The sequence below is a fragment of the Oxyura jamaicensis genome, chromosome 19 (genome assembly GCF_011077185.1).
Source record: "Oxyura jamaicensis isolate SHBP4307 breed ruddy duck chromosome 19, BPBGC_Ojam_1.0, whole genome shotgun sequence".
Taxonomy (NCBI): domain Eukaryota; kingdom Metazoa; phylum Chordata; class Aves; order Anseriformes; family Anatidae; genus Oxyura; species Oxyura jamaicensis.
This window is the reverse complement of record NC_048911.1, coordinates 7,362,435-7,384,794: the sequence shown is the minus strand read 5'-3', so window position 1 is coordinate 7,384,794 and position 22,360 is coordinate 7,362,435. Positions and strand designations below refer to the sequence as shown.

Sequence of the window (22,360 nt, the reverse complement as noted above, 5' to 3'; positions counted from 1 at the left end):
CTAAGAAGCGCTGCTTCCAGGACCTTTAGACAGCAGCTGCCTCACTAATTGAATGCTTAAAGGCTTTTCCTTTTTTACTGTTGCTCATCTGAATATGTCACTGGGCAGAGAGTGGTCACATTGTCCTTGCAGAGCTTTGTCAGGCCTCGTGGGCTTGGACAGAGCATTGCAGGCCGGGATGCACTTCACTTGCCCCCCTTTTGTGTGAAGGATGAAGGGGACACTCAGAGCCTCTGGGCAGCCCAGGGAGCCTGAATGTGTGCTCACACTGACAGTTTATCTGCGGTGTGGTGGAGCTATCTGCATCTCAAGAGGCTTGATATTCATCTCTTAGAGGAAGCCTAGTGAGATGGAGAGGAAATCAGAAGCATGACAGGAGGGTTTTGATGCTGCAGGGAAGGAACCCCTGGACATGTTGGTCAGGGCTGGCCATCAGGAGGTAATGTGGGACAGGCCCAGCCTTCAGCCGGGTGCCGTGTAGCTGATGGTAGCTGATGGGACGATGTTTGCTGCTCCGGCAGCGTGTGCCGGTGTCCTCCCGCTGACAGGCAGCCTGCAGGAAGCAGTTCCTGCCCGCAGCCGCACGTGTCCTGAGCAGCATTCCCCAGTAGTGCAGCTCCGTTGCTCATTAAGGCCATGCTGATGAGTTCATTTACAGAGGAATCTGAAGAGCTATTTTCTCTGGGGGCGTGAGGCCGGTCCCATTGCGAAATTCTGCCTCAGCACAGCTGTCTGAGAGGCAGAAACAGAGCAGAGCCTCTCTTGAGGCCGCCGGCTGGAGCCTTGATGGGAACACAAGCCAGGGCTGCAGAAACCAAAGTGCTGAGCGGGACACTGCACTCAGGGTGGCTGGGTAGTGTCACTGGCTCTGGATTCATGCCTGTGTGTGGTGCAGCTGTGTGCACTTCTGCAGCAGAGAAGCATGCCCAGTGCAGGGGGCAGGGGTCATCTGTGAGCATCTGGACGCAGGCTCAGACATCCCTCACTCCCCAGGTCAGCTCTGCCCTGCCACTTGCACACAGATGTGGGTGAGCTGGAATGTGAAGTGGTGCGTTCACTCAACAGTTGGATCTGGAGAGCTCTTGTTGGTGAGGCCATGAGGTTGGTCCTGTTGTGAAACTCCTGTGGGTCCTCGTAGCCAAAGCTGGGATGTTGATATTTCCCAGGCTAAAACGCTGTGTTCCATATCACTCAGCACATCTTGGGCACTGCTTTGGGGGAAAATGGCTCTGCTCAGGCAGGCCTTAGGACTGCAGCCCGTCGTGTAGACAGCTTGTTCCATCTCAGGACCTGAGATGGGAGAAGAAGGAGCCCTCAGTCAAGTGAAATCCATGAGTTATCTTTTAATGCCCAGGCATTAATGCCTTTGCTACTGAATACGGGGGTGGCACTGACAGGGTGTTCAAGGGCTAATGTTACCTTAGGGTTGTAAATTGTCCCAAAAGAGCTTGTGTAGTATCTGCCCTCACTGCAGGCCATAGGCAGCCCTGGTAATTCCAGGTCAGGGATAAGTCCTACCTGCTGCAGAGCTGGCAGATGCTCGCTGGTGGTGGAGCTTGCTGGATGGTAAGTGGTGAGCAGGAGCGGCTGGGGCACCTCCTTTAGCTGTGCCTGAGCTGCAGAAAAGCTGTGAGCTGGAGGAGTGCAGGCAGCTAGCAGGGGGAAGGGTCAGTGCTCTAGTCCTGCCACCAGCCGTCACTTCCATTGCTCACGTCCTGCATTTTTATTGGTTTCTTCTTTTATAAGTCTTTTTAAATTAATTTCCTAGAACTCTGGCAGCCTGTCCTACCTTGAGGATGAGAGCACCAGGTCCTGGCACAGGCTGGTGCTCCGAGCAGTACGCTGGTGCCAGAGCTGGCTCTTCTGTGTCCCTGCACGCTGGCAGGAACACCACCACCAGGGTTATTTTTCCTCTCGGTGCTGCCAACAAGTGCCTGGCAACAAGGGCAGCGGAAGGAAATCTCAGAGCATCGCAGGGCCAAGAAAGCACCCCAGCGCCTGGCCTGGCTGCAGCTGCCCAGAAATGGAGGCACCTTTTTCTCTTGGTCTTTGGAGTTTAGATCCTGCCTTATTAGGCAGAAGCTGCATTCTTGCTGTCTAGGTCAGGATGGGGGATCTCTAAGCTCAGCCCAAATCTGGCAGTCTGTGACTTCCCCCCCTCCTCAAAGGAAAACAGTTCTGAAAGAAAGGCACCATCGGAATACTTCATCTTGGAAAAAACAATCAAAGGGGCTAGAGAAAAACAAACTTATCACAAGTGAAACAAACAGGCTGGAGTATAAGAGGGGCCAGGGTAAAGGCCAGACTCTGAAAAGAGTCTGATTTCCCCTGAAATAAGAATGTGGATCTTGTGTCCTGAATCTGCTGGGATGAGGGATAAGAGGTGTAGCACATCTCGGGGAGAGCTCAAACCTGGAGGGCTCACCCACCAGGCAGGGGCTGCAGAGAGAGCTGCAGGGGATGGGGGAAGTGTCCTTCTGTAAGCACAGCTCTGGACCGTGAGGGATGATGTTCTTCTGGAGGGACTTCAGAGTGACAGGGACCTCCTGGGGGAGCAACACTCTGCAGGCCTCCACTGTCTTTTTCCTTTTTTGAGGAATCTTTACATTTAATTGTACCTGTGCCATGAATCCAACCAGAATCTAAAGCCTGCTGTGAGAGGAGCGTGGTGTGCCATCAGAGCCCAGAGCTGGTGCACAGAAGAGAGCTCTGCTGCGATGACACCCGTGTAAAGCCCCACCGTTCTCTGGAATGCCCTCCAAGATTTAGTGCCAGCCCTTTGCTCTCGCGAGTGTGTTCTTGCAACAGGAGGAGGGCAGAGCAGATTGCTCTTAAAATAACTTTTGGAAACCTACTTTCCAGTCCTGAAGAAGGCAGAAGAGAAATAATCCCCAGGATGGCTTTTCTGTGTCAGGCAACCAGCTCCAGCGGTGCAGTTTGCCTGTCAGCTTCACGCTGGAACGAGCGCTTCCCTCACCTGGCTGCCCGCATCCTGTGCCCGAGAGGAATATGACTCAGTGCCCGCCTTGCAGAGGAGCAGCACGTGGGAAAAGGAGGCAGTGCTGTTCCCAAACCAGAGGTGAAGTAGGGAGGCTTCTTCTCTGGAGACTTGAACTTTGTTTATTCAGGCAAAACTGGATTCCAATAGCTGCAGCTGTTTTTGACAGAACAGCGAGAGCCTTTCTGTCTCTACAAGTGCTTACTGCTGCTCTCCTTCCATCCGCAGGTCAGTGGTGGCCCTGGATTCATCAGTGTGCTTTCTGTGGCAAGAGTTTGGGTCATCTTCAACCATCCGGGGTCTGCCAGTATGGGGCCTGGCTGTAGGGAATTTGGGGGATGGAGATGGGGCGCTGTGCTCGATGCCTCCGCCCTTTTCCTGATCTCTCAGCAGCAGACAAGTCACTGCAGCCAACGTCTGCTGCAAACACAGTGTACGTACAGGAGCTTTCTTCTCCTGTAGGGAGGGAAGGATGTAGAGTTGCAGAAAGCTGAGGAGTTTCAAGCTTATTGTGTGTCACTGCAGTATTTGGGGCCCCTTTTGTATTGCAGCATCTGCTCGCCTGCTGCACGCTGTGAGTCACTGTGGAGAGGATGTCAGGCCAAATACGGGCCAGGAGTTAAAGAAATTGAAAGTGAATGTTCTCTCTGACTCCCACACCCTCTGAATAACTTTGTTTCAGGTCCTCGGGACCTCGGGTAAACTCTACACCTGCTACAGCTCCTGCCACTTCTGTACGTGTCCTGCTTTTGGTTTTACTGTACTGCAGAAGAGCGAGAGCCTTCTGGTAAGTTGTCTGCCTTAACTTGGGGCCAGGACGGTGTGGGGGAGAAGGCTGTGCTGATTTCTCCTCCCCGAACCACAGCAGTCTGAAGTTTCCAAGGGAGCAAATACGTGAGCGTGGACTTGGCTGTGCAGGCTGTGCCTGACCCAGTGCATAACCAGGCCTCCAGGAGTCACAACGTTTAGATGGAGCTAGGCCTACAAGGGCTGGGAAGGGCTTTTGTTCTTAATGACGTGTTACTTTTCAAGGGATGAATTCCTGCTCTCTTGGAACAAGGGACCTGCTGCATGTATGACTGCCACGTAGAGGCTGGCTGATGCACTGGGGTTCACCTGGGGCCAGTGAGGAAGGGCTCAGGGTCACTAACGGGTCTGTCCGCGCACCCCCGTGCCAACCATCCCTCCCTTGGGGGAAGCCCACCCGTTCCAGGAGCTCTGTGAGCTGGGCCTGATGCTCTCACTTCCTAGAGCAGTGCGGGGTGTGTGAGGGCTGCCACAGTACAAAGCCAACTCTTGCTCTTTGTGGCGTGGACCTACCTGCACCTGGCGTGCTTGTGGGGAGGGCAGCAGGATCCGGTAGCACTTTGCCATGTGTCAGACCCCTGTATGTGTACTGATTGCAGAGACCTGGGGCAGCTCGAGCTCCAGGCTTGTTTCTTGGTGTGGCAAGGGGGAAACATGTTCTGGGGGGGTGAGAACTTCCTTGGACACATTCTGGTGTGGATGCTTTTTTGTGGCTGTCAGATGGAGCACGGCATTCCTGCGTTGCTCCTGCTGTTAACTTTTCCATGCTGTTATTTGCAGTGCAAACACATCCTTGCTGTCTACCTCAGCCAGGCCATGGGAGCCTGTCAGGAGCTAACAGTCTCTGAGGAGCAGCTCACAAACATCTTACTGGCTGAGGAAGAGGATGAAGGATGAAGGACTTGGGTCACATGCAGATGTGCTTGCTGTGTACCCTCCTGGCTGCAGAGCCAGCGTGTCTACGAGGCTGCCATTGCAGCTGCTAGGTTTCTTCCTGTGCTGTAGCCAAATGTGGCATTAATTAGCAGCTTTGCACTGATTAATTAATTAATAAACATTAAGAAGCTTGTGCTGACTTCAGTTTCATTTATTTAAGCTATTATTGGGATTTCTGAAGATGTTTGAACTGATCTGTGGCAATGTGGAGACACAATCAGTCCGGCAGATCCCTGGGTGACCACAGAGCCTCATTAACCGCTCTCACTGTGACTGCCCCCAGCCCCTCTCCAGTGCCACAAGGTTTTGGGGACTCGGCCTTGCAAAGAGTGAGCCAGGAACCGGCTCCTTCCAGCTCCGTGACTTCCATGCTCTGAGGCTGGCCTCCTCCCCATGCCCGGTGTGTAGGTTTGTGTGATACACCGTGTGAACACAGCACCGCACAAAATGATGGGGCACAGGCTGAGCCAGGTTGTGTAGGTGGTAAATTAAGCATTTTGTATGTAAATAACAAAGTTACTGCAAATACAAAATCCGAGCAACATGAGGAAAACACATCCATCCTATGTACATCAGAGCAGTAATGAGTGACAGCTGAACATCCCCAGCTGCACTCTACAGAAAGTTCCTCTGCCATTTTCACTTCACATTTTTATAGAAACTTTCAGCTTTTTTTGAGGAGGGCGTGTCCTCTTTTTATTTTGCCTTGAAATGACTTTGGCTCAGATCCACGAAGGCACTTAATGTGCCTAAATGCCACGGTGACCCAGGCCATAGTTACTGGCTAACGATCTGATGGCACAGTCACACAAAGGAAATACCTCGTCTGTATAGAGGGATTCTGGCTCACGAGAGGCTTATGGAAGGTAGCAGCCATGGATGCTGCTCTGCAGTGCTGTCACACACAGGCGAGTGTTCTGGGACCAGCTCTGTGTGGTGGTGCTGTGCACTTCATTCTGTTCTGTGCTGTCCAGAGTTCGGTTCATTTTCAGCAAGCAGGAGGGGAGGGATTGCGTTCTTTGTTGTAAGGATAAATGTGGCTTGCAACCACTTTGCAACACTGCCAGACCTGCAGGTGAAACCCTGCTTGTTTCCAGCCATGATTAACAGAAGGAACGTGGCCAAAGATAATACAGAAGGGAAGGAATGAAAGGAAAGCCAAACCCTGCCTAAATGGTGGGAGGCGGCTACATGTGTTAGCTGGACCACGACCAAGGCAGATGCAGCAAAGCTGAGTGGAGATGTTAAAGGAGAAACCGTCTGGACAGTAACTTTGTTCAAATTCATCTTGGAAATGTCAGGATCTGAGATACCGAGCTGTGGCCGAACTTGGGCATTGCCTAAGCGTGTGCTAACCCCACCGGTGCTCATTGGTGCTTCACCAAGGCCTGGGTCTGGCTCTAACGGCTCAGCTGCTGCACACGGCAGCAAAACCCACCACTTCCAGCAACCTGTGTGCGTGGTGGGCCCTAGGGCATACCTGCAGGTCACACAGCTGCCACTGCAGGAGCAGGATTTCTTCAGAACAGATTTTCAGAGCTGCTTTTTGCCTTATTTGAGGCGGTATTTGCCATCCATGTATGCCAGAGAAATGGAACTTGGGTCTTATATTGCCCCCTCACTCCTTCTAGTGCAACACAGCTGAACAAATAGCCAATTTCCGTATGATTCAAGTACAGTTTATCAGGGACAAACTGCTCCAGGCATCACAGCCCATCCACTGGGCCTGTTCTTCAGGAACTGGATGTGTTTAAATTTCCTTCCCTGCCACCTGGCTCTGAAAGGGCTGCTTCCCACCTCTGGCTCCCTGCATGGCTGAGGAAGGCTGGTGTTCTGGGTTACCACTGAAAACGCCAGCTTCTGTTTGGTGATTTCGGTCTCCTTTCCTCACCCCACTCCTCTGCTGTGGAATGGAAATGCCCCGCTAAATAAAAGGCCTCCCAGAAACACCGGCTTGCTGGCAGCACACTGGAGACCTGGCGCTGGTACTTTGGAAAATACAGCGCTCTCCTTCCCACCTTTGTGTAGCTTTGTGTACCACGGTTACATATTAATTAAATCAGCTGCAGTAATTACCGAGCTGTGGCTGCAGAGTTATTAACTTCCAGCCCAGACTAAGACCGCTCTGCTGCTGAGGGCCTCGCGCTCTGGCAGGCCGGGGCTCCGCGGCTGGCTGCGGCGTCAGGGCCCCGCAGTGCCAGGCCAGCTCCGGCCCCACAGAGCCTGGCCAACACCAGGCCGCGAGTCAACGCATTCTGTCAAGCAAGTTAGTTCCCTTCCAGTCTCTTCTGCACTGATGCAGGTCAAGATTAAAGATAAAGCAATGAAAAATGATGATTAGAGCACTCTCAGCTTCCGGGGCTTTTAGGAACGAGGCGAGCTGCAGCACCCAGCTATCACAGCTGAAACCTGCGCTTCTGATACACTGCAAGTCTGTCAAGTGTTGATGTGGAAGCAAAAAATAAAATAAAATGGGGGTGGGGGGGAGTGTTGCCACAGCTCTCAGAGAGTTTGGCCCATGATGGCCAGGGCACATCTGCCTTCTGCATTTTGACAGCAGGAAACAGATTTGAAATAAAACCTGAAGCGCTGGGCTGCACGACTTAGTATGTCCTGTAGAACAAAGTCATTTAAAGGCAATAAAAGTGCTGTTCTACAGCTTCAGTCAACCCTTTTCTGAAGTTTTAGTAAGTAGGGCTTCGATAACGGGGCTGAAATACACGGCCAGGTCTGATCTTGTTTCCCCATCAGCACGGCCGCGTCTCTCAGAGCCTGGAACACGGATTCAGTTTCACACCAGCAACTGGGCTAAGAAAGACTTTTTCCCATCGGAGAATACTAGCTGCATCAAACAATTGATGGAATAATTAGGGTATTACCAAAGTGCTGTCAAGTATGAACAACCCAAAAACACACAACATTATTACTCCTATATCAATAAAGAGATTAAAAAATAATAAAAATAATTAAAATAAAAAAATCCGAGGACTTGACATGAGCAGCACGATCGGGGAAACACCCCCAGCAGGTGGGTCCTCCACAGTCAGCGTCTGACCTGGAAAGGAAGTACAACGCGACCAGCAGCGCTCACGCAACCTGCCTTTACAGTAGAGGGTGAACTGCACTCAGGCTCCCCAGTCAGGTTATCCCTCTAGGAGGCACTATGTTAATTACAAAAATAAAAAAATACAGCTGCGTAACTGCAGAGTGGTCATTCGTGAGCCCTCCCGGAGGAGCTGGCTGTAACCGTCACATAGGCACAGGGAGGAGTAGTGTCAGGGCCAGGCTGCAACGCCCCGGGAGCAGGCTGTGCAAGGTCAGAGGGCCCCAGGGGCTGCTGGAGTGTTAGCGTTGGTGACAGTCAGGTGCTGCTTGTTGTCAGTGGTGCACTTGGGGAAGTCGTCCTTCTTACACAGGATCTTGGAAATGATTTTGCGGAAGGTGTAGCGGAAGTCCCTGATCCTGTAGGCATAGATGATGGGGTTGATGACAGAGTTGGCATGCGAGAGGATGATGGCCATGTACATCACCCACTCGGGCTTGGATTTGGAGAACTCCTCATGGAAGTGAGTGATGCAGTTCAAGATGTGCAGGGGCAGCCAACAGAAGGCAAAAAGTCCCACGATGATGGCCAGAGACTTGGCTGCGTGGACCTCCTTCTGCAGTGTGGTCCGGGAGTTGCCCATCAGCTCGATCTGATGCAGCTGTTTGCAGGCAACAATAAATATCTTAATGTAGATTCCCAGCATGATGACGAGTGGAAGCAGCACGCAGCCAAAGAAGTTGAAGTACACCATGTAGCTCATAGTCACCACGTTCTCAAAAAGGCAGGAGATGAAGCAGCCGTGGTGTTCTGCCCCGGTGTCAGGCCCCGTCTCGTTGGTGGAGTTGGGACAACCGCTCATGGCTTTATTCCAGCCCATAAGCGGAGTCAGCCCGATTGCGAAGGACAGGAGCCACAGCACAGCGATGAGGCCTCTCGCCCTCTTCCCAGTCACCAGACTGTTATACCTGCAGCATCGAGACGAGAGCCGAGATAGGGGCATTAATTACATGAGCGCTCATGACTTCCCTGCAGTTCAAGTCATTTTGGCCAACGCCACAAAATCCCCACCCACACCCCCATGGGAACCTCACCTCTGTGAGCCCTGAGGGGTAAAAAAAAAAATCTCACCTCTGCTCCACGCCTACGCGAGGTGATTTGGGGAGCTGAGTCACGTACTATTCCCGTGGGCTGCCAGGCACTGCCCTGGCCCACGAGCATCAGCCCGGTGAGACTTCAGTAGGAGGTAAGGGCACAGAGTCTTAAAAAAGGCTTCACCATTGCATGAGCCTAAACCACTGACTACACGGACGGGCAGCACACGACTGTGGAAGGCTCACCCCGCAACCAGCACCTGGCTCTCCTGGCTCAGCACCCACCGCCGGGCACACCACGGCGCGCTGCTGGGCTACGTGAACTTCTGGGCTGACCGATCCCAGCCGAGCCAGTGCTGGCTCCCACTTGAACGCTGCGATGGGCAGCCGAAGGCTTAACCAGCATCGCCCCACGCTCCTACAGCCCCTACACCGCAGGCTGTTTGCTTCAACTTGGGCTGCTCTTGCTCCTGTAGCAACGCTGGCTTTTACTGCAGATTGCAGCGGTCCGGTAACGTGCTGGCCGTCCCCGTGCTACCTCGTACACCGACGTGGGAAGTACACATGTGTGTGGAAACCATGGATCCTACCAGTTTCCCAAACAGTGCGATTGCTGGCTCAAACATGCCAGACTGCAGCCCACGCGAGCTTGTTGTGGCTGGATAACAAACGCCCTGGCAGAACTCTGAGCCAGCATCTGCTAATGATGGATTGCTCAGATTTACAAGCTCGGGTTTGTGTCTCCACTCCGAGTGGAATGCCAGAAACTCTGGGCTGTTCTCCCTCCTTTCACCTTCCCTGCTTTGTGCGCCCTCTGACAGTGCTGACGGGGGCAGCTTCCCTTAGCCCCCAGGGCTGGCATCAGCCTCCGCTGCTTGAATACGTGACACCGCAGCTGGATGTCCAGACCCAGATTTTTGAGCAAATGCTTTCCTTGGGCTGCTCTCACTGGTTATGAAGAATTTGAGACACGGACAAGGGCCAAGCTGATGCAGTTACAGGAGGCCCCACACCTCTCCGAACCCCAAGCACTGGGTGCCTGCATGGCCAGGAAAGCCCAGGTGCCCCCCAGCCCCCAGCTGCCCAGAGAAGCAGGTGGTGCAGGCACCTAGATCGGGAAGGGACAAGCTGGTCTGGGCGCGAGGAGAACGGATGCCAGCATCAAAACACCACTTGGCTCTCATTTTGGTGATACGAAGAACCCAGTGATTGCCAGATGCACAACATGAGAAACCCATTCCCGTCCTGCCCGCGGCCAGTTAGCATCCACTGGCCCAGGGATGTGTCCCCCCTTCCCATAACCTCCTTTCACTGCTTGTTTACTCTGGCTTCGCTACCCTGCTCCTCCTTTCCTAAGAACGTTTGTTCAGATTTTCTTCCGGCCCGTGAGGCAGGGGAGGGTTTTTATTCCCACAGAACCGCAGCTGTGCATCTGAATCACTCTGGCGTCGCCTCCGTGCGCGCGCGGCCGTCTCCTCCTGGAAGCTGCAGAGACGGCGGGGCCAGGCCGGGAGGAGCGGCCGGGGGGCTCAGGACGGCTCCGAGCACCCGGCGGAGGCAGCAGCCCAAGGCGCAGGTTTGCTCCTGCACTTCTCTCTTGTTATTACTGAGCTTCACTGCCTCGGATGAGCAATTATCGGTCGGGGCATCAGCGAGGCCAAGCCCTTCGCTTTCAGAACGCCGTGCCTGCTGTCAGGAACCTGAGCTGCTCTGGGGCTGTGGAGCCTGGAAACTTTAAGATGGGATCTGGAGCAGGATCCCAGCAATCTTGGCAAAGTCGGAGCCTTGAGCTACTGCTGGCGTTGGCCAGGCTGAGTCAGTGCTGCAGGGAGGACCAGGGGCCGCTCCTGACCTTTACGGCTCTGCACGTGGGAAGAAAAGAAACGCGCCCACGGGAGCCCACAGGCCATCTCGGGCTCCTCAGCTTGTGCTGTTGACTCTTAGCTGACCGCTTTCGTTGCTGCTCTGCAGCCTCGGTCCCATCACAGCACACAAACCATTGCAGCAGCCATGGAAAATGCAAAAGCATTTCGGAGCCCAGCTCAGAAAGAGAAAATGAAGGAGCCGAGGCTTTGGCTCGCCGGAGGCTCTGCGCAGCCGAACCAAGAGGCACAGCCCCGTGTGGGCAGCATGGCGCAGAGCAGCCACGGCTCAGCCGCGTCCTGCACCGGTGACACCGGTGCTGCCTCTTGCTGAAAACACATGGCCCCAGCAAGGCTTTTTCATTTTCACTGCTCGCTCTCCCCTCATGCTCACAAGAGGAGTGAGCTGGGATTGAGGTGAAGCGGGAGCCCCCTTGGTAAGAAGGAAGAGCTGGAGCCCCGTGCCGCACCGCCTCCAGCACTGGGTCCAGCACAGGTGGATCACAGCCACCGCGGAGGCTGCTGGCGGTGGCGAAGGCCCTGCAAAAGCTGCTGGCTGAGAGGAGGCCCCCATGAAGCCGGGGACGGTTCGGCTTTCTAAAAGTGTTGGCTGATTGCCCCTTTATTACAGCTACGTGGTGAGAAACCGCCCGCACTGCGTTAGCCAAAGCTAAGCGCACCCTTAGAGGCGTGCAAAGCCACCACGCGGAGCCGCCGCCACAAAGCAGCAGCAAAATAAAACCTCCTCCCTGAGCACGCGGAGATGTGAGGGACCAACACATTGCCACAGCTCACAGTGCGCCAGGAAACCACTCCTTCGCTCTTCCAGGCTTAATATTATCAGGCAAGAAAACTGTGAAAGTAAATTGACTCACCTAAGTCCGCTCAATTAATGCACGACAAATATTGAATCTCCTCTGTGCTTCTGCTTAGAGGCTTCGAATGCTGCTTTAGTGTAAATAACAGCTGAATAGTTAAACATGATTTATTGAGATGAAATAACCTGGCGATGCATTAGTTCCTTTTACACAGTCTGGCAATGTCTCTTTACTGGCATAATCATCGCCAAACAGCTAATTATCTCAGCTCCCACCCAGTGGAGAGGCTGCAGAAGCACCGATGCCATCCCCAGCCACCGGCGCTGTGCTGCGATCACAAAGCGAGTCAGGTTTCTGTTTTTCCGACAAAAATAGCGATGCAGTGGCTGGCAGTTAATAGCCACGCAGCCCACGTTGCGCTGGGCCAAATATTTCCCAGGGAGGCCGGCGGAGAGGCCCCCAGAGCTGGCCATGGGCTGGAGGAGGCAGCCTTCCCCCGGCACCGCCTCTGCTTGGTAGCATGCTCAGGGTTTCGCGGGGTTTCTCCCCCCCGGCAGCTCTCACTGCACTCCCACGGCTGTTTGCTAGAGCTGCCCATGCCAGGACACCCCGGCAGGCACTGCCGAGCGTGGCTGGGTGGCAGGGCTGGGGTTTGGCTGCTGCGCGGAGGCACCGAGTCCTGTCCTGCACGTACCTGGCATCTCCCCGTGAGCTCCTGCGGTGTTCCCCACCCGGAGATCACCCAAGCAGCGCCGCTGCTGTCCGACACGGGCATAATTCAGCAGTTGGGGGCATGAGGTTGGGGGCACAAGGCACAGCGGCCTGGGGGCACGGTCCCAAAGGGGCCATACCCAGCCCAGGAGGAGGAGGAGGTCAGGAAGCTGTGGTGTCACAGCCTTTCCCTGCCCTCTGCTACGGGAGCCACGAAAATGAGCTCCAGAACCTGCTGGAGCCAGCAGCATCCCAGCCGTGTCCTGGCACCTTCATCACCTCCGGGGTTGTATTCTGGGGCAGGCAGGCCCCGGCTCCCTCCCCGTTTCACCCCATGCCCAGCGTGCCGGGTGCAGGGAGCCGAGCAGGAGGGGAGCTCGCAGCACTCGCGCTCCGCAGGTGCTCCGCTACAAACAAGCAGCGATAATTTATAGGTTTCTATTTTAAGGATGAAGGGGAAAAAAAAACACAGACACCTCCATTCACGAGGGGAGAGAGCCGTTCGGCTGCCAAGCATTGTATCCTTGTCATCTACTTGCAGCTGTACTTTTCATCATGCTCTTTTTTTTTTTTTTTTCCCCTTCTTTTTTCTTTCCTTTCAGTGCAAGAACACAAACCGCGCACCACTGCTGCCGCTCCGTTTGCTCCACGCACAGCCGCGGAGCAGACATCACATATTAGACAAAATATCCTGGCAGGACATTTTAAATGGATCACGAATTGCACCTTAGAGAGAAAGAAAGAAAGGAAGAAAAAAAAAAACAAAAAAAAAAGCAAAAGCAAGAGCTGCGCCGTCTCCCCAGGAAGGAGTTGGCGGCGAGAGTGAGAAATCTGATTAGTGGCTACAGCGCGGGCCGAGGAAGCAGGGCATCTGCGTGCGGCCGCGGCCAGTCGCAGACAAATCGCTTCCTCCCCGCATCTGCCCCCGTGGGAAGGGGGCAGCGGCCCCCACGTGCTCCCGGCCTCCTGCCCTTCCTGCCGGGGGCACGGAGCTGGGGGGGGGGGGCACAGCGAAGGTGAGCCTGGTGGGCAGCCGGTGGGGCTGGAGGTGTCGCGGTATCAGCCGCTCCTGGCTGCTCTCAGGGGAGGGCCAGCTCCCCAAATCGCTCTTCACGGACAGGTGCTGCAGCCCCTCCAAAAGTCCCCCGAACCACTGCGCTCCTCAGGCAGCAGGGCACCACCCTGCAGAGCCCCCCGCAGCCCTGGCAGGTCAGCACGAGGCGTAAATGTGATGGGGGAGAGAGAGGATGCGGCCACCGCCCGGTCCCACACGTCACCTTGTCCCTCCCAGAGCCAGGGCCATGCGGGTCCAGCGGCTCCGGCTGGGCCTGGTTGTGGTGCTCAGCACCCGAGCGCTTTCCCAGCTCACAGAGCACCGAAGGGCATGGGTGGCAGCCCAGGCACACCCCAGGGATGTTCTCGCGGGTTATTTGTGGCTCATGCCAGGCCTGACGGCCTCAGGAGGCTCAGGGAGCTAATCCCCTCCTCGGCGCGTGCAAATTCCCTGAGCCAAGCCGCGAGAGCAGGCGGGGAGGGGGCAGCACCGCACGTCTGCAGGCACAGCTGGTGGCACCGACCCCGGCGTCCTGCCGAAGCCGTGCCAAGCCACGGCAGCAGCAGCCTCAGCACCCTCCGAGGGGCCAGGACAGGATGGCCCTAAAGGACCCGGTTCTGCAGCCTGTGCTCATCGCCACGACAAACCGCAAGTTCGTACCAAAAGAGGCCTGACCGCTGCAGAAAAAACCTGCTAGATTTCAAAACCTGCTTTTTTTTTTTTTTTTTTTTTTCCCCCATTTAAAAATGAACATCCTTTTCGTCTTCTTTTTTACAGGTTGACCCGACCGAACCAGAAAAAAGCCCCGAACCCCAGAGCTCTGGGTCCTGGCTCAGCCCGAGGTCCGTGCCCCGAGCTGACCCCTGCAAGCAGCTGCGTGCTCCTCTCCCCATCCCCGCTGCCCCGGCAGGAGTTGCAGAGCTCCCGGGGACAATTAACGTCCTGCCGGGATTTTTGCTCTTTGCCAGGGAGGGAAGTGGCCCCTGAGATATGGGAAAAGTACGAAAATTTGGGACATGCATACTTAGGAAATCGGACTGCTGACACCTAAAAATATCTGCTGCTTCCCGCTTCCAGTTTATGACCGTAAGAGCCATCAGCACCGCTGTTTTTGTACGCAGGGAGAATGCATCCGGAGGCAGCTGCCATGCCCAGCGCGAGCGGCCGCTGCCTCAGCCCCAGCCCCAAGCCCCAGTGCTCTGCCTCAGGAGCTAAACAACTCCCGAAAGTCACGTCAGTTTATAAATCGCTGCTAACCTCATGCCGACGGTGCTGCTCGGAGCCTCGGGGCCAGGCACCACGCGTGTGAGCCGCACGCCAACAGCAGGACACGCGCGTGGGTCCAGACAAAGGGTAGCGCGTGGATTTCCCCTCCAGAAAGGAAACGAAGCGAGGGCAGAAGGAAGAGCGGCTGTAATTCTGCCGCTGATGCCTGGCTGGCACACAGAAACCAGCAGAGGAAGGCCGAGGCTCTGCAGAGGATTTTCTCTCCTCCCCAGGGTCCAGCCCTACCTCCCATTGCCGCTCACCCGTTTGCTTTCTGAGGGAAGGGAACTGGGGAACAATTCCCGCAGGGCAGCAGCCTTCCCGAGGGGAGCAGCTCGGGGGGAGCTGGCCTGTTGCAGCGCAGCGGCACGGGGCACCCACGATCGAGGCGAGGATGCCCTGGTGGCAGGAGGCGAGGCGAGGGCACCCAGCGTGATGCTGGGCAGGGTTTTTCGCTCCGCTTCGGCACTCCGAATACAGATACCTCCCCATGTTACCCCAATTCCTTACCCGTTTGTTCCAGGCTCCTACCCCTCCAACAACGAGCTCCTACCCCTCCAACAATGAGCCGTGCCAAAGGATTTTGGTCGCTGCGACCAGAAGGGACCGGTTTTATTCCACCAACAAATCTTTGGCTCGCAGCGGCGGGGCTGTGGGGTGGAATCCAGCCCTGGAGAAGGCTGCAGAGCAAAATCTTAGCCCCGCTCCCATGCCAGATGCTCCGCGGGGTGGATTTGCTGCAGCTGGGACACTGCTGCCTGGCCCCGATACGCTGCTCGCTGCAAGCGCGGCGGGGAAGGGAGCGTTTGCTCAGGGGCTGAGGTGGGAGCATATTTATATTTATATTTATATTTATATTTAAAACGTGCCTATCAAAGATAAGCATCCTTTGGAACCACTCCGATGGCAGGGGTAAGAACAGGACTTGGCCCGTTGGTACCTCGGCACTTCTGTTTCCAACCAATTAAAAAAAAAAAAGCCCCAAGGCTTCTGCCCCAGGACGGGTGCCGTGTGTGGCACTGAGGGGTGCAGGGCAGCAAGGTGTGGGCAGGATGCGGCCAGGAGCTGTGTCCTGGAGCCAGGGAGGGGCCGGGAAGGGGCTGGGAGCCGCAGGCACAGGCTGGACCTGGGCAGGAGGGGGGTGCCCCAGCAAACAGTAAATTTGTCAAACCCGAACCCAAACAAACAAGCGCGATTCAAGGGACTGAAAGAATTCACGACTCCGTGGCCAAATTCAGCAAATATTTTTAGCCAGGCCAGGGAGGGTTCCAAAACACCACTTTGAGATTTTATACAAGATTTGTTCTGCTCTTTAGCTGGGGACTCGTTAGCTCCTTCCCGGCCAGGATGCCTCCAGCAGCTGCAGGAAGGGTTAAGCAGCTCGGCAGCAACCTGCCGGGCTGGTCAGGATGGCTGAAGCCTCCAAACCTCGCTGCTTCGATTTGACTGAAACAATTTGCCTCTTCCCCCGTGGGATTTTTGGGTTCAGCCACAGAACTGAAAAATCCATTATTAGCCTGGCTGCAATGCAAACTGCTGCACAGCCTGCAGGCCTGCCCTGCCCGTGTGCTGAAATATCCCTTAAATAACACGGAATGATGCGGCAGGCTCCATCCTCGGTGTCCCTGCTCTGGTTTCCAGAGGGAGCCACGGCGCACAGGACTCAGGCTGCGGGCTGGGTACAACTCCTTAAACTTTCGGGGCCGTGTGGCCCGTTACTGGCCCCTGCACTGGTCTCCAGAAGGGATTTTTTAGTGCAAAAGAAACTTTTCCTACAGCCATCGCTCCCACAGCCCAAGTGTCCCGCTGGGAACAGCGCCTGCAGCCTCCGAGGGCAGCAGCGGGGCCGGATCCTGCCCGCACCACGGGCAGTGCTGGGACAGGCTGGGCACGGGGCTGCTGCCGAGGCTGCCCCAAAAACCCCAGGCTGGAAAACCCGAGCGTGGCAGAGAAGTGTTTGGCCAGCAGAGTTTTATAACATCCTCCCCCCAGCCTTCTGTGTCCTCTTCTGATGCTGGCTGTACAAACGAGAAGCCTGTCGGTGCCAGTCCCTAAGCCTCCTGCTGCTGAAGGAAGGGCCTGGCCCGGCCTTTCCAAGAGGTTTTCCTTGCTGCTCACCCCAGGAGCAACGAAACGCGCCTCGGTGCCAAGGCGAAGCTTAATCCAAAGCTCACAGCTCGGAGCAGGCTCGGACGGGAGCCCTGGATGGCGATTTACAGCCGAAGGGCTGGACGTGTAGGGCGAGGGGGCAGTCACAGGAATATAGACAGATGCACGGAGCAGATGTCCGTGCCGAGGGAATAGAGGATTTAGCCTAGAATGGGGTGAAGAAACAGCGCTGGGAAAGTATCAGAGCAAGGCAACCCCCCCTGGGGCTTCATCCCACGCAGGTGCACCGACTGATCTCATGGAGAGTCCAGCAAACCTGCTCGAAAGCCGTGTCAAAAGAGTGGAGGAAACACTTGCTGCTTTGTCGGTTGTCCAACCACTTCCCCTCTGCGTACATTCGAGCGATCCCTCAAAGATCCCTCAGACCTGCCGCTCTCGTACAGATTCCAGCAGAGCACAAACCCCGCTCGCAGGGCTCCGCTGCCTCAGCTGAGCACTGAACAAAGCATTCGTGGTACGAAGGAGGGGAGTCACGGCTCACAGCCCGAGCCTGACACCGTGCCGGCGGCGGGTGGTGTGATTAAACCGAGAATTAAAAAATCTGAACTACTCCGGAGCTGCTGCTGTGCCGCCGGACCCCATCCCGAGAAAGCCCCAGAGCACACAAACAGAGCAGGCGGAGGGGAATTACCCAAGGCAGGGCCGGTGGCTGGGAAGGATTTATAGGACAGCAGCCACTTAGATACTGCCTGCTGCTGCCCGCCCGGCACAGGGCTCAGCCCCGCTCCCCCTCACTCCGTGCCCCGAGGAGTTCCCAGGTCCCACGGCACTCGCCCCGCTCGGCACCGCGCGGTTCCATTCCCCGGCTGTATCGTCTGCCCGGTGCCCGAGCAGTATCTGCCCACTGCATGGGACTTACGAGGTGCCGGCATAGGGTGAGCGGGTGGGGTTTTTAAGTCGTTTTAGGAAGAATTTATTGCTTATGCAAGGAGACGCCAGAGCCAAGCAGAACCTGGGGAAGCTGCAGCCACCGCGGTTCAGCCAGGGTCCCCGCTCCGAGGCTGCCCTGAGCACCCCCCAAACTCCGCTTGTGGCTGCTCCCAGCAGTGCCAGACCCCTCCGGGGGTTCCATCGATGCGCAGTTCCCGGGGAGGGACATCAGAGGCAGGAGGAGACCAGATTAGCAGATTCAGGTCATTTGTAATGCAAAACCTGCGGGTTTGGTGCACTTAAGGAAGCTGCTGCACCTACTCATTGTTAAGTGCCTGTAAAATGTATTTAATGCGTTCATCCCAGTCTAATGCAGCGTCCCGTGAATTAGAAGGAAGGCAGCTTATGTCTTGGATGAAAGCCTGAACTGTAAACTTCTGCAAACAGAGGAGTGAATCCTTTCTCCTTCCCTCTCCCCCTGTCACCGTGTGTGCACAGAGCTGACACCTGACATTTACCGAGGTACGCACCCGCTGGTGGCACGCACTCAGAAGGAAAAGGCGCAAGCTCAGAAATACAGGACTTGTAAATGCAACAAAACACACTTTCAGTCCTTTTATTACATCTATAAACTGGAGGACAGCCTAGTCAGGCTCTTCTCTGAGTCAAAAACCTGAATTATGCCCAATGTCACATTAAAACCCCTTTAAGATGACTTTCAGCCTCCCTGAAAGCATCGTGACCTGAGCTCAGCGGGACAAGGGCTCTCACAGAACAGCCTACACAACTCTTTCTCTCGTGGGCTGGGAAGTATGAGAAAGAGTGGTTGCTCTTGTATTTCATTACCTGGGATGTGCCCTGAGCCCCAGTCACGGGGGCTGTATAAATACCTACATAGATTAGCTCAACCTGTCCCAGGCTCGCTCCTGCATCACCGCGTAGCCTCCGCAGGAAGCCACTGACCCTCCCAAGACAAATAGCCTCAAGACACTCAGCTCCCGAGTAGGTCTTTAAGCAAGAGGCAGGACGCTGGGAACCTGATCCCAGTCCTGCAGCGAGTACAAAACTGCTGATATTTTCATTATTGCCACCTGCGAGCAGCAAACCTCACGGCACTGCTAGAGACGGGACGCTGCAGGGAAAGGCACGGTCAGGGAACGGGGCTGCCTCGCGTCTCTTACCTCAGCGGGATCTTGATGGCCAGGTACCTGTCGATGGCCACCGCCAGCAAGCTGAAGATGGAGCTTTGGGTCAGCACCAGCACGAAGCAGGCGAAGAAGAGGCAGCTGTGAAAATCCACCTGGAAGCCGATGCTGATGGTGATGGCGAAGGGGATGGCCAGCAAGCCCACGGCGATATCGGCCACGGCCAGCGACACCAGGAAATAGTTGGTGGCGTTCTTCAACGTGCTGTTGATGGCCACGGCCCAGCACACGAGCACGTTGCCGGCGATGGACAGCACGGCGATGATGAGCTCCAGCACGATGTAGGTGGTTTTCAGAGTGTCCATGGCGAGGAGCCGCGACCCTTCACCGCGACGAGGTGCTCGCCCCGGGGCTCGCGGCTACCGAGAAGCCACGGGGCAGCGCTTCCCGCAGAGAACCACCCATCGGGGGCCTCCCCGCAGCCTCCCCCCGGGTCCCGGGGGGCCGGAGGGGCGCGGCGAGCCCCGGCCCGCAGCCCCCCGCAGCGCCCGGCCCCGGGGGGGCATCCGCGGTCTCCGGGGAGCTCCGCGGGGACGCGCTCAGCTCCCGCCCGCCCCCGAGGCCATCCCCCTTCGGCGGGGACGGGGCTTGGACCGGCACCGAGCGGACGGGAGCGGCCCCCGCTGCCCGCCGGGGGATGCTCCGCAGCCCGGCCGCTCCGCGCGGCGAGCGCCGGCTTTTTGTGCCCATGGGGCGAGCGGGGCGGGGAGTGCGCGGCGCGGCCGCGATTGGACGGGGAGGAACGGTCCCGGTGCCCGCAACCCTCCCCGCAAACCGTCCCCGGTTCCCCGACCCCTCCCCGAAGCCCCGGTCCCGGTTTTGGGGTTCGGGGAGCGGCGAGCGCGGAGCTGGCCCCGGCCCCCAGCGAGGGCTGGGGATTGCCACAGAGCGTTGGGACACCGCCCGGGGGGGGGGGGGGGGGGGGGGGATTGCCACACCGAGAAAATTCCCCCCCGGGCCGGCCCACGAAAGCAAAGAGGCTGTTTCATAAAATCCTGACGGCCACCCGTGGCACCGTGTAACGTTTCCTGGCGTGCCGAGATGGCCAAACGCCGTGGATCAGCACAAGCTGGCTGCTAGCCACGGGGCTAGCGCGGTCAGGGTTAGTGCTACGGGGTCTGGAAAGAATTAAACCCTGATGCAGACACTAAAAAAGGGAGTTCTGCAGCGGGGGATCTTAAAAGCAGCAGTGATTATGGAACTATATTATAATTCAATAGCTACTTACCTTTTGGGCACACCTCTCGTGCGTTATGTTGTGTTCACCATCCAAACCCGAGCAGAGCACAGTGGTTTTGTGGCATCCAGCAAGTGCTAAATAATCCAGGACAGCAACTGGAAAATATCCTGGACAGGCATGCGAACAATCCCCCCTTCCTGTAGCAAACAGAAAGTAAAAGAAACTGCTATTGCTTTTTAGAACAAACTTTGAATTAAAAACCTGTGCAAGGGAAAGCTTTCCGGGGATCCAAAGCTAAAGCAGAGCAAAAATACATGGGAAAAATAAATATATAAATGCTTTTTGTGGACCTGGAGTAAACTGAAATACTCCCAGGACTAGAAATGCTTTGGATCAGGCTGATAGGAGGGCAGACTGCTGGTTTGTACCGAGTGAAGCCATTTTCTCCAGGGTGGGCAGCTCAGAAGCAGAATGCTTCAGGACGACTGGGATGCTAAAGGATAGCCATGCCGTGGCACATTTAATTCTACAGAAACATACAGCAAGGTTCCCTTCGCTTCTCTTTGGTAAAAGGATCTGCGTTTGGGGGTGTCGCTGCCCCTTGCCGCCCCACCTGAGCACTTCACACCCCACAAGCTGCCCGCAGGGAAGGGATCACCTCGCACCGCAGCACCCGGGGCACGCACACGCTGCGTTGTCCCCAGCCCCGGTGCCTGCCCCGTGCCACACGGGGAGGCAACGGCGGAGCTCTAAGGAGCCCCGGGGCAGCTGCTCCTGCCTTCTCAGCCCTGCCTGGATCTTCGACTTGCCTGCACTGGTTTGGTTTATTTATTATTTTGGGATGAGCGGAGCTCCCCTTGCGCAGAGCCTGTTAGGATCGTGTAAGCGAAGGTAAACAATGATGGAAAGGCACTTCTTACCCCAAAGCGATGGATTTACATCAGGGTTTTTACACATTGTTTTCCTAGGTCTAAAACATGTGCCAACAGAAGCCTTTTGCTGCTTTATGGCACTTTGGCGAAATGTGAATGAACTTTGCAGAGGATGCATTTCATTAGAGAGGAATCTGCTGTTGTGATCATGGAAGTCGTTTTTACAGGCTGAACCCATGGAAATTTTGGTTTATCAAGTCAGACACGAGCAGAGAAATTACCTGTTTCAGCTCTTGATGAATAGCTCGTTCTGGACAAGGTCTGTCTCTGAGACGGGCAGTAAGGCACTGCAAACACTATGGATTTTGCATTATGCTGAGATTCATGGCTCTGCAAAGTACAGCCACCTTTGCCAAGGTCTGGTGGTTTATTTTGGCATTAACTGAAGCAGCTGAACTCATTCCGAATCCGACTTAGCTGCCAGTGTAGCCAAGGAGCAGTGTGCTCACTCTGCTGTACCACGTGTGGTTAAAACCTGCTGGCAGTTAGAGCAGGACGAGCCCGGTCCCAGGTCCCAGCCAGAGATACGGAGCCTCCAGACCCTGCCCTCCGGCTGTGTTCTTTGAGCCCTGCTTTAAATTGGGTGCCATTAAATGTCACCTGGATGTGCCGCCCTTGTAAAGCAATCATCGGGGCAGGCATTGTGAAACTCTGCAGTCCCTGCGGCTCTGAGGATGCTGAGTCCCGAGGTGACAACGTGCGTGGCTGTATTCTGCCGGCTGTAAAGGACGTCACGCGCTCCACAAGGTAAATATAGCCCAAAGCAGCTCGTGGAATCCATTCAAGAAGTGGAGCACAATAATAACATGGCAACAGGTCACCGGAGCACTGCTTGGTGCGAAGATGTCACATACGGTGACAAATGAGTCATCATTACTATTATTTTCCGGGTTTTTATGTTACGCTAGGGATTTGCCTCTCAGCACTCTTGGAGGAAACAACACCAGCCCCGACCTGCTTCTTTCAAGTGTAAGGACTCATCTGGCTCCTTTGTTCGGAGGGAAACAGATTTAAACAGCTCCCACGTGGTGGACGGCGATACGGTGGGGGGCAGGATCGGCACCCTGGCGCGGCCGTAGCCCGCAGCTCTGCTTTGGCAGAAGCCCTCCAACCTCGTACGTGCTGTTCCTCTGTCGCTGCAGTCCCTGGGGGAACAGAGCTGCCGCTTTGGAGGCAGCGCGCTTCCTGCAGCCCTCTGTGATCTTTTGTGTGAGGCCTCTCTGCCTCTGCACAGGCTCGGGCTTCGCTGGGACTTCCCCGGCCAGCTCTGCCGTGACACCTTCGGTTCTTTTGGCCCAGCCACAAAGGAGCAGCGAGAGCCCCCTCCCACCCCAGCACACACCGAGACAGGGCCCAGCCAGCCCTTGGGGCCAGGCTGCAGCTGCCACAAGATGCTCCTGAGCTGGTGAGGGCTG

The 22,360-nt window shown here is 55.9% G+C and overlaps 2 protein-coding genes across 6 annotated transcripts in view; one reads left to right on the top strand and one right to left on the bottom strand.

Annotated features, from left to right (window-relative positions):
* The window catches only part of ZSWIM7 (zinc finger SWIM-type containing 7), a 21,412-nt gene extending 5,968 nt beyond the window's left edge, over positions 1 to 15,444 (top strand). Inside the window, exons 3-4 of one of the 5 annotated variants that reach the window (XM_035342983.1) lie at positions 3,681 to 3,785; positions 14,101 to 15,444. In XM_035342983.1, the coding sequence (XP_035198874.1) occupies positions 3,681 to 3,785; positions 14,101 to 14,374 (379 nt within the window). In that variant the 3' untranslated portion in view covers positions 14,375 to 15,444. The other 4 variants (XM_035342982.1, XM_035342985.1, XM_035342984.1 and 1 more) reach the window with 4 other exon arrangements.
* On the bottom strand, positions 7,636 to 22,360 carry ADORA2B (adenosine A2b receptor). The gene is made up of 3 exons (XM_035342971.1): positions 21,546 to 22,360; positions 18,810 to 20,210; positions 7,636 to 8,752 (listed from the first exon to the last, which is right to left on the bottom strand). Exons 2-3 carry the CDS (start codon positions 19,136 to 19,138, stop codon positions 8,059 to 8,061), a joined length of 1,023 nt encoding a protein of 340 aa, XP_035198862.1. The 5' UTR covers positions 19,139 to 20,210; positions 21,546 to 22,360; the 3' UTR covers positions 7,636 to 8,058.

Excerpts from the sequence above, each read along its gene's own strand:
- ADORA2B (XM_035342971.1), bottom strand. The coding sequence starts at position 19,138 with ATGGACACTCTGAAAACCACCTACATCGTGCTGGAGCTCATCATCGCC. Across the intron at positions 8,753-18,809 it reads GCCATCAAGATCCCGCTGAG|GTATAACAGTCTGGTGACTG; the intron begins GTAAGAGACGCG and ends TCGATGCTGCAG.